At 38.8% G+C, this 11,615-nt stretch overlaps 1 protein-coding gene across 2 annotated transcripts; it reads right to left on the bottom strand.

Moving 5' to 3' along the window:
• Window positions 1-307: 307 nt before the first annotated feature.
• LOC145461633 (tetratricopeptide repeat protein 28-like) lies at window positions 308-3,437 on the bottom strand. Of its 2 annotated transcripts, none has more exons than XM_081445660.1 (2): window positions 1,862-3,437; window positions 308-1,557 (listed from the first exon to the last, which is right to left on the bottom strand). In XM_081445660.1, exon 1 carries the CDS (start codon window positions 3,265-3,267, stop codon window positions 1,864-1,866), a length of 1,404 nt encoding a protein of 467 aa, XP_081301786.1. In that variant the 5' UTR covers window positions 3,268-3,437; the 3' UTR covers window positions 308-1,557; window positions 1,862-1,863. The 2 variants fall into 2 exon arrangements, with proteins under 2 accessions (XP_081301786.1, XP_081301787.1); XM_081445661.1 differs by having other exon boundaries at window positions 308-655.
• Between the last annotated feature and the right edge of the window lie 8,178 nt (window positions 3,438-11,615).

The following is an 11,615-nucleotide window of genomic DNA, read 5'->3' as shown; positions in this document are numbered from 1 at the left end:
AACAGGTTAATATTTCACATTATTTCTAAGAAAATATCCTCTTAATTACCGTTGCGGAAAATACAATATAGAAAAATTTATAATTTTTTGTGTGCAAATGTACAAGATGCTCAGACACCGCGCATTAACTCCCGGAAATCATGCACTTGATCCCGGCATGCATTTACTTAACTGCTGCATATTAGTGAAGGCAAACCAGGAATGCATGGTTTCCAGTGTGGACTACAGCTCTGAACCGATAAGAAAGGGGATAGCGAGTAAACTGTGTGATGTTAAAAATGATCTCACTTTATTTACAAGAGGCACTACAACACACGTCAAAAACTATCTAGTGCTAAAATTTAGATTGAATTAAATTTCAAACGCATTAATATAACTATAGAGACATTACTACCCTAAAGTCATCACCAGTTCTCGAGGCGCCAGTAGGCGCATAGTCGAAAGTAATACAAGATATTTGCCTGAGGCAAATTAAATTAAATGGTATTATAAGGAGATCAATATCATTTATCAAGCATTCAAACACAGCTTTCTTAACTGGACTACCTAAACTCAGTGATTGATGCGTTTTGCAAATGAACAGAATCTGCAAACAATCCAATACGCTTCAGCAAAGTACTTTTCCTGCTTAGTTGTGTTTTTGTTTGTTGAGTTCCTGGACATTAGTAAAAGTCAAAAAACTGAGTGATAAAAACACAAAGAGATAACTCATCCCCACTAACAATTTAAAAAATGGAACTTTTAATATGATACCATAAACGACACTTTTTAAAAGTAATGGCGCACTGTTTAAATCGCTAGTCAGAAGTTGTGTCGTGCGCGAGGTGACTCCTGGGTGAAAAACAACTGGAATCAAGCAAACACTTATCCTGAAGGAGAAGGCAAATTCTAGGCTTAGTAAGAAGGAAACTTTAATTTTTCATACATTATAATCGCTCGGTAACAGTGGGTCGCGGGAGGGGTGAGTGGGAAACATTCTCAACAGGGACAACTTTTCACCATGTAAGTAGGCCCTTAACTTGCAACCGACACTGAACCACCAGTCGCTTAGCGGCGATAGTGGGTTAAATCGAAGAGATTTAGGCTTAAAAAACACTCAGAGAAAATTAATTCTCCCTACTCAATTACCATATAGTTTTGTTAACGTAAGTTCTGAGAATTTAGTGTCACATCAAGACGATTGGTCTATACTCATCACCTGTCTCCCGGACAATGTGTTGATGATCTTTAACTAATGGCTACTCACTTTCTGATCTCTAGCTATTACTTTCCTTTCTAGCTCGTTCATAAGACTTGCCACGGAGTTATTTCTTGAAAAACCTCACTCGTCCATTTGATTTAAAATTGTCTCTATTCGAAGGACATCTCACACGGAGAAAAAGTGGCAACGAATTTAAACAGTGTTTATTTGATGCATGTGAGCGCAATCTTAAATTACAACGCTTAAAAGCCTGGAAACGTAGCTGTTACCATGCGTCTCTGTAAAAACAGGAAAATAACCCTTGGCTACACAGACACTCATGATCAGAGTGCGCACTCAGTTGTTAGAGGTTATTGCTGAAAAGTATCAAACAAAAGCGTCTATAAATCACATTGTTTGTCCAGTTGATGATTTACATGGTTAGCATAAACACTCACGCTTCATTGGCGAGGGCGAGGCTTCGAGAGAACTACCAACAGATCAATCGTTGCGCGAGTGTCTAAATGCAAACGATTTCAAGAACCGTTGCTGACATGTCTAGCAGGATTTGGATCTCGTAACTTATGACATGCAATGGCAACAGTTTCGTTAACGTTTATTAGCTTGCCCCCCCCCCCCTCCCTCCGCCAAAAAAGCGTTTTGTTTCTAACAAATACTTACCGTTATATCCCAAAGTCAAATGTCACGTTGTCTCCAATCAGCATAAACGGCGCCCAATCGCGAACGTTGTTAAAGCCGTTACGTCTCATCCATTTCATGGCCTGGTGAAGAGATTCACTGGCACTCTCCCCACGAACAAGATGCTCGTAGAAACGACACATTAGCTGCTCTGTTGCTTCGTCACTTATGGCCCATAGAGCCACCAAAACGGACCGTGCACCGGATCCTAAGAACGCTCGAGCGATCCCAACGACTCCTTCGGCTCTAATCTGCCCACGTGCACTATGACAGCAGCTAAGTACCACCAGTTTAGCTCGCAGTTGAACGTTTGCAATGTCAGACATCGTGAATAGGTAATCTTCTTCTTCTGGAAGCCTGTTAGGAGGTCCTACTGGAGAAAGGGCAATTTCTCCTCTTTCGGCATTACCATGGGCTGCAAAATGTATAAGACTCACTGAATGTAGCCCGTCAAGTACCGCCTGCTTTGTTGCCTGCCGTCCCAACAAAGGTTGAACACCTAGCAGTCGTCCAATCCTGGCTGCTTCATTTCCTGCACAGGGTAACCTAGAAACCCACCTCTTCGTTCCTTTGTAACGCACGGTACCGACAACTGGATCCCCCACTATCAGAGCACCAGTCTGACTGTGATAGTATACAGGACTGTCCTGAATGAGCTTGAGAGTCGTCAAAGAAGGAACGATGCGGATTCTGAATTTCTCTGATAAATAACTCCCGTCTTCATCTGTTAACGCTGGAAATGGAACTTGGTTTAAGAAGCGATCAGAAACAACAATGAGCTCGGGCTCCTCAAGTAGATCAGCTACCGGACGGATTAACGCTCTGTAGTACAAAGAAACGCTCGATTCGGAGTTTTGACTTTCTTCATCTTCTTCCTCTATAAGTCTCAATGCTGCGAGGTTCTCAACGTCACTTAAAGATCGATCTTCGCAATCTTCCTCGGATAAAATAGCAAAGCTCCGAAAGCTTTTTGCGAAGAAATCATGTAACTTGCCAACTGGTCCGGCGCCAACTAGTTTCTCATCCACTGTTATTGTTCGGAACTGAATGATTCCTCTTGTCTTAAGAATCCAGAAAGACAGATCATTATTATAATAAGAAATGTACAGACAAGAGGAGTTACTCTCTTTTTTCATAATATTTTCAATACCAATCCACGATTGCGGATCAGCTGAGACTTGGCTTTTAAGAGAATACTGAGTTGCCATCAAGTCTGCCAATGCTCTAGCCCGAGCCAGCTCTAAAACATAAAGTGCATGGTTCGGATTTCCCGAAAAACAAAGGAATTGACTAATATTCCGGTAGAGAAAATCGCGACCATCTGAAGACGATACCTTAAAATCGTCGTTGTCCCCTAACAAACTTCGTAAAGTTTCGCTTCTGCTCATACTCAAAAACAAACAGTCAAACGCTTCCTGGATCTTGTACTGGCATAATTTCACCCCTGAAATATTAAAAAGAAATTTGAACTCGCTGTCTAAGTCTTCAATATCTCGACTAATTGACAGTGCCTTTTCAAGATAACCTTCAGCCGTGACGTATTCACCAAGAGATTGAAACACAGTTCCTAAGTTTCCGTAATCTGCTGCTTCTCCGTTTTTGTCACCAATTTGTATTCTGATGGCAAGTGCTTTCTCAAGATATTCTTTGGCTTTGTGTTATTGACCAAGAGATCAAAACACAGTTCCTAAGTTTCCGTAATCTGCTGCTTCTCCTTCTTTGTCACCAATTTGTATTTTGATGGCAAGAGCTTTCTCAAGATATTCTTTCGCTTTGTGATATTGACCAAGAGATGAAAACACAGTTCCTAAGTTTCCGTAATCTGCTGCTTCTCCTTCTTTGTCACCAATTTGTATTCTAATGGCAAGTGCTTTCTCAAGATATTCTTTGGCTTTGTGATATTGACCAAGAGATGAAAACACAGTTCCTAAGTTTCCGTAATCTGCTGCTTCTCCTTCTTTGTCACCAATTTGTATTCTAATGGCAAGTGCTTTCTCAAGATATTCTTTGGCTTTGTGATATTGACCAAGAGATGTAAACACAGTTCCTAAGTTTCCGTTTGAAGTGGCCTCTCCCCGTTTGTCACCAATTTGTATTCTGATGGCAAGTGCTTTCTCAAGATATTCTTTGGCTTTGTCATATTTACAAAGAGATAAGAAGAGAGTTCCCAAGTTTCCGTACGAAGTGGCTTCTCCCTTTTTGTCACCCATTTTCTTCATGATTTTTATGGCTTTCTCATAAAGTTCCTTTGCTTCTTTGTATCTATATTGCTGTTCACATATTTTAGCCATTGCTATTGTTAGATTCCTTTCCTCGTCTTTTTTACTACACTTGCGGTAAATTTCAAGAAGTTCCCTGCCGTAGATTAAGGCTTTTGTATAATCAGGGATATGACAATACGCAATGAAAAAAGTTTGATAAATGCTAATGTTGATTAAATTGAAAAGTTCTCCCGCTTTTAGTACTTCGTTATTTAGGCAGATCAAACATTCTTGGCAGGCCTCAATGGCCTTTAGACCACGATCAGTGTTGACAAGGAAAGTAGCAACAACCAAGCCAATAGAGATGGCTTGTAAAATGTCTGTTATGATGCCCATGGCGTCCCTTTCTATAGGCCCTGTCAAGCGGATAACAGGAATCAAGATTTGTAGCTATTTCGAGTAATAATATATTTTTGTACGTCTTTCTACCTGGTTATCTAAGTGGGTAATGGCGAATTCAAAGCTGGGGGTAGTCCTGTTATGGATTTTGTCATAGGGGAGCAGAAATAGTTCCAATCTAAAGAAAAGAAAACTGATGAAGATAAGAGGCCGTTGGTTGAATGCAGTTAGTTGTCTTGGCGTGTGTGAAAACCGTCGTGTTGATCATTTCAGGGCAATGCGTTTTTTTCTTAGAGTTGCATTTGCCTTTTTGTTTTTCTTTTTTCTTTTCCAGCAAAAATCACCGTTAAAGTTCAGGCTGCTTACTAGTCTTTTTTTTTAGCTAAGTATTGCTGTGACTTTTTATCGATCCCAAAATTATTTTATCAGTGTTGGGTCCTTCAAAATCTCTACTCTAGCCTATTAATAAAAATGTGGCCGAGCAGATTGCGTCCGATCAGTAAAAGAAAATCACACTGAACATAGCCGAGCTCAGTCACATTCATATTTTTTTAAAATATATAATAAAACTATGTATCTGGTGCGCTCTGCTAATTCCACTTCTGGCTACTCTACTCAAATGACGGTGATACTTTAACTGTTTAATGTTTCCCGTTTTCTCCAGTCGTTGAGCTCGCGAAAGTCCCCCTTTTTTTCCTCGAAAGTGCAGAGCGACTGTGAACAGTTAGCGTGATGATTTCAGTCCAATATGAATAACAAAGCTAAATCTGATTTGCACTCACCACTTTTGCTGAGTCACTAGAATGGAACAAAAACCAATATGCGCCGACAACGATAATATTTCCTATAAAAATTGTCAAGTGGGAAAAGTTAAGCAGATTTTTACTCCAAAACGGTACCTCCAAAGAAGAATTCGTTTGATTTATTTCTTCGCGTGACTTACAGCACTCAAAAACTGAAGAAAATCAGTCACGCGATTCATGAAAAATCTCTTTCAGTGTAAATTGAAACTATTAAACATCGCTTTCAAATACACGTTATATGTGTATGAAACGGTATCAATCACGAACAGCTTAAAGTTTACAAACTTACCGTGTTCAGTCTCTCGATCCTTGGACGAAATTAAATCAAAAGCGATCGAGACTGAAGAACAAAAACAAATGCAAATTAAATAGTGGAATTAATTACTGTTGGCAAACTCCAATGCCTTTTAAAGCATATTGCGTTGTTGACTATAGTTAATAGACTGAAATGATAATTAAGCCCGACAAAGTTCTTTGTTGTATGTTTTTGTTTTCATTTCGGTCTTGACCATGCTTTAAACACAATAGGTAATTATTTCTGTTTCACAGACTATATAACTCAACTGAAAAGTTTAGGTTACCTGGTTTATGCCTATTACATATAATCTCAAAACGAAAGACTGTTTACTGTGTGGACCTTCCAACATAAATCGTGGCATCTTTGTTTGTTCTTTTGAAGTTTGTAAAGTTTTAAAACTATATGCCCCTCCACTTACTATGAGTTGATTAATGAATAAAGTTTACATTCCTCGCCTTCCTTTCATAGAAACTAACTGACTTGCTCACAAGACAAATACGACAACTAAAGACGAATGGCTTTTGCCATCGTTCTGTTGTAATTCCTCATATTTGTTATACGCGAGCGCTCATTTCATAATTTGGTTTGCACAATCTCATTGATTTCCTTCTGCCGCCATCTCCTGGCAACAATATCAATTCACACAGCTAAAAACTTTCCGTTACTTACAGCAAACAATTGACTTTGGGGTTAATTATCACTGCATGATTGTTTGAAGGTCGTGGATATCATAATCGAGCTCTATATTATTCTAACTGGTTAAGATAGAAACCAGACAATGCAAAATGAAACCCCGAAAACCAATTGAGGAGTTCTCGATGTTTCGAGAAAACACTGATTGTCATAATACGTCATCCATGGAAGATCTATTTCGAAGTTTCTGGAGTGTCAAATCATAAACTTGGCGGAATATGCGAGATAAGCTGAAAATCATGGCGGGATGTGGACTGCGGGATGTGGGATTCGGGACAAAAATATTTTGGCTTGAGCAGCATGTGCCCATTTCAACCAGGAAGTGCGTTTAAATTTGATATTGAGGGACGGGATGCGGGATGAAAAACGGCAAATCACAGTTACTCAATGCCTGGAGAAATAAATTTACCTTTCGGGAGTGTTTGGAACACTAATGTTTCTAAAACATTTTTTCAATCGTGTTTCAGTCACACCAGCGTCATTAACTATAGCTGGTTCAAATTAGCCTTTAATAACATGACGTTAGAGTTAAGAGTAGTCAGTGATTATGGTCGACGCTACGGCAACAAATTCTCCCAGGTTCTTTCTTTACATTCAAAAATTAGATCGACTGCAAACAGCTTACTTAATGTTTCAGTCTAGTATGAATAACAAAGCTATTAAAATAATGATATCTACTCACTAGTTTTGGTGAGTCGACCACAATGAAACCAAAATGACTATGCGTCAATAACAGGACCCTTTCCTCTGAAAAGTAGAAGAGAGAGAAAAGTTAATCGAATTATTACTGCGGAAACGATGCTTCCAAACAATTATTCGCGTGACTCAGTAATTGCTCTTACAAGAAAAAGAAATCAGCCACGCGATTCATGCAAACCTCTCCAAGTGTAAATTTAAAGTATTAAAAATCAGCTCTACTTATTATATGTGCTCACAACGCTATCGGTCATAGACAGTTTACAGTTTATAAACTTACCGTGTTCAGTTTCTTAATCTTCTGGTGAATAGAAAACCAAAAGTGATACAAACTGAAATAAAACTAAGGGAGTTCCCTTGCAAGACAATAGGAGTTCAAACATTGATCATAACAATCAAATAAAATCACTCGAAAACAAGTTGCATGTTTCTATTCCCATTCTTTGTTAAATACTGACAGTAAAGTCCAATAGCTTTGAAAGTGTACTGGGTTTCTGAGCATTGATAATGAATGGAAATGGTTATTAAGCAATACAAAGTTCTTTGTTGTATGTTGTTGTTCGCTCTTTGGAAGAGAAAGTAAAGTTAAACCAATTAGCACTGCGCAGACGATTCTTGCGAACAATTATTCGCTGACTCACTAATACTTCTTACAATATGAAGAAAATCAGTCACGTGATTCATAATTTGTTCTATGTACATCTAACTCTATCAGTCACAGACAGCTTGCTGTTTATAAACTTACCGTATCCAGTTTCTCGATCTTGTGATGAAAGTGAAACCAAAAGTGAAAGAAACTGAAAAGACACTGTCAGAGTTTCCCTGCAAAGCAAGTGGAAGTCAAGGAAAAATGCAAATTAAATTTCGTATTATTTTCAAACGCGGCTCAAACCAGTTGAACTAAAACACTTCTTCTAAAGTGTGTTATTAATTTTTTTGCTATCTCCATTTTTTGTCGACATACTAATGGGAAAGTCCAATAGCTTTAAAGGCAAATTGAACGTGCATCACTTCGTTTACAGAGGGATAAATGTTTCTGCCAAAATTGTTTCCAGTACATGGGAACCCCACATTACGATCGCCTCATTATGACGGCCACCTTTTTTCTCTCGGTGAAACGCCCATACTTTTCTTTATAAGAAAACCCCATTAATGCGGCCACCCCGTTAATACGGCCAACGACCACATTCTGATATTCCAATCGGTATAATCCTTGATAATTTTATCCCGTTTATACTGCCACTCAAACCAGTTATGTTCATCTTTCCATTGTTAATATGGTATGTAATGATTAAAGAACAGTTCTTTTTACAAGTGCAATTGTGATACATATGTTAAGACCTCACTCAATTTAGACCAGTCATGAAATCTGACCCTACCCGTTAATACAGCTAAATTTTCATGGACCGTTGATGACCGTATTAACAGAGTTCCACTGTAAAATAGCAAGAAATAAGAGAAATTCCGTAGTGTCTTCGAAATTTCTTTTCTTTCTCGTGATTACGATAACTAAGCTCACCTGAACGTGTCACCCATTACAAAAAGAGGAACAGTGGAAAGCTTTAATTTAATAATGTTGACAGTCTCATAGCTAACAATGTTGTTTTGGAAGACCTGAACCATACTGCTAATCTGTGTCTAATCTGTGTCTAATCTGTGTCTAATCTGTGTCTAATCTGTGCAGTGGCTGTCGAATCGACTCTGTAGAAAGTTCGCTTGTCTTATTCTACGAAACAGCATTTACAGTGAAACCTGTATTAAGCGGACCCCATGTCAAGTGGAAACCCTATATTAAGTCGACACTAGCTGGAATCCCAAAATTTTCATCCCACATTCACTGCAAAAAAACCCTGCATTCAGCGGACACCACTGTTAAGCGGACGCGGACACCAAGTTGCACAAAACCAGCAATAGGCGGACACTTCGAGAGCTTTTTACTTCTAGAGGTCTAGCTGAGACTCCTTTAACATTGTTCAGCGATGTCGTTTTAAAGCTAAGCGATTATTCCAGATTGATGCATTTACTGGCTGAACATTGTCCTATGAGCAGTGTTTGATATTACACTGTGTTACACTGTGCTATAAAAGAGTTACTAGTTAACTATTATCGCACCGCATATTAGACCCTGTTTTGAACGGACACCATGTATTAAGCGGACACTAATGAGGGTCCTAACGGTGTCCACTAAATACAGGTTTCACTGTAGTTAATTTCACTTCCAAAAACAATTGTAAATCGTGAACCCTTTGAATTCGTACAGAAGTACGGTAAATTAATTAAGCCCAGGTTAGGGAATGCAGCACCTTCCACAATAAACAAAGTTTTGCTTCTTGCACACAAGTTATGAAGAACTTTTAAATGATATCCTCCTACTATAAATTAATTTGTACTCACCAGTCTGTTCAGAACAACAGGATGAATCCAAAATCAAACCGCGTCAACAACAGTAACTGTTTCAATAATAAAAAGAAATTAAGCAGATTATATATCGAAAAGCGTTACTTCTAGCGAGCATTCATTCGCGTGACTATATTTTCTTGCGTGACTCATTGTTAGAGCTCGCAACCCAAATAACATTTGTCACGCTATACATGCAAATTTCTTCCGGTGGAAATGATTTAATAGTATTTAACATTGACTTTTGTGGCAAAGTTAAAGCTCATGTTTTGAAGTACGATGTAAATTTACGGTGTTTAGTTACACTATCTCGACATCAAAGGGAAACCACCATTAAGAAACTGAAATAAGAGTGAGGGAATTCCCCTGCAAGATAAAGGCAGACAATGACAAACACAAATAAAATAGCTGGAAGACAGCTAAATAAAAGAGTAATTCTAATAAGTATTACATTCTTTGCTCTCTTTAGTTTTCATATGCAGACGAGATAGCCCAAATTTCAAGGAAACAGATGATCGTATCACGCATGCGTTTGTGGGTATCCGGGATGTGAGTTTAAAAAAGGGTACGGGGTAAAAATACCTTGGTGGAAAGATAATATCCTCTTTTCGGCGAGCTGGAGGCGCGACTCTTTTAGAGTTCATGGTAAGATACAGAAGAATAATATAGAAAACAGAAAATCGCATTTTCTCTGTTAACTCTAAAGTTTCAGTGAAGTGATTTCCAAGGAGCGCGCATTAGCTCAATGACCACGAAATACCCCTCTATAGGCCACAAAAAAACAAAGATACAAACAATCAAACAAACAAAACAAAACAAAACAAAAATATTACTACTACTACTACTACTACTACTACTGGTCAGAGTTCATTCGTTATCCTACATTGCCTCGTTTGATTTGTTGCGACACCCAAATTATCAATCGAAGAAAATCCAACTTATATTTGTCGAGCTCATTCAAGATATATGCGAACGATTTAATTCGAGTTTGATTGGTTCGTGATGTTGCTAGAGCAAAACATGCCAAATTTGTATTAGTTATCGTCCTTACAGTGAGGCCAGTATGTGTACAGCATTTCGTAACTGAAAAAAGCCCGTTCTGTGACAGAGTTAGGTTCTACTTTAAGGGCGTAGCTTAGGGAGGGGGGTTCTAAGGTGCCCGTGACTCCCCCTTTTGTAAGCCTTTTTTAAGGAAACAACCTACAACAGGTGACAAAAACGACATGACAATCTGGTGAGTACTGTCACTTTGACACAGTGAGACCTCCCCCCACCCCCCCATTTGAAAAATCCTGGTGGAGATGATCAACGTCTTTGTAAAGTGACTATCATAGAGGTGTGTTCTTGATCCATTGCAGTCTTATCTCAACCCTAAATGTATTCCATAACCGGTTGGTAGGGACATGAGGCATTAGCTAAAACAGGTCACTAATAGAGCACTAGCAGTGCTGGCAAAAGCATTTGATTCGGGATATCGAGGCCATAAACACTAGGCCATACAATTATACGAGGAGGTTTTCGGGATATCCCGAATAAGCGAGATCGATATGGTAACTGTTAACAGTGGAAGCCGAAATTATACAATGGTAGAAACAATATATAATTACGACTAACTTACCGTTGCGCAGCAGACTGTGTACAGCCGTTTGCTCTCCTTAAGAAAAATTGCAGAGGGGCGTCTAGGTGACATTGTTACAGTATAGCGTGCTGTTCGCATAAATTATGGTTCCACAAAAATATTTCAGTTTCAAATTATCTGACATCACAAGAGGAAAGAGAAACAAAATACGAAAAAGACATTGCCGTATGCACGTGCACTTTGACTGATAAAGCCATTTATGACCTCTGCTAAGGAAATCACAGAACAAACAAGCTTCGAGTTCGAATTCAGCCTTCCCTATGTTTTTTTTTTAATGAATGTGGTAACGAGTTATTATTGTCAAGTGAGAGGACAAACAATACAAGATTAGCTGCTTACCATAGTGGAGCTTCCTTTGAAAACTGAAAACTACGAAGCATTCCCGTGAGAAACGTATTTTGTACTTTTGTGCGAGCGAAACTGATCTCTTAGGGAATACGTTATTAGCTCAAGAAACACAAAATGCACCTAAAGAGCCCAAACAAAATAAAACTGACTGGTCAGATTTTATTCCTCGTAGTTCTAAGCGCCTCCCCCACCCCCTCCAGGAAGGTATCGGAAGGAGAACTCAGTGTATTGTCCTCTTGGGTCGGGAAATGGACAATTTCTT

This window comes from Orbicella franksi, chromosome 1 (genome assembly GCF_964199315.1).
Source record: "Orbicella franksi chromosome 1, jaOrbFran1.1, whole genome shotgun sequence".
Taxonomy (NCBI): domain Eukaryota; kingdom Metazoa; phylum Cnidaria; class Anthozoa; order Scleractinia; family Merulinidae; genus Orbicella; species Orbicella franksi.
The sequence above is the reverse complement of the archived record's forward strand: the minus strand, read 5'-3'. Positions and strand labels throughout refer to the sequence as shown.

Bases quoted from the DNA above. Each gene is read 5' to 3' on its own strand.
- LOC145461633 (XM_081445660.1), bottom strand. From the start codon at position 3,267: ATGAGCAGAAGCGAAACTTTACGAAGTTTGTTAGGGGACAACGACGAT.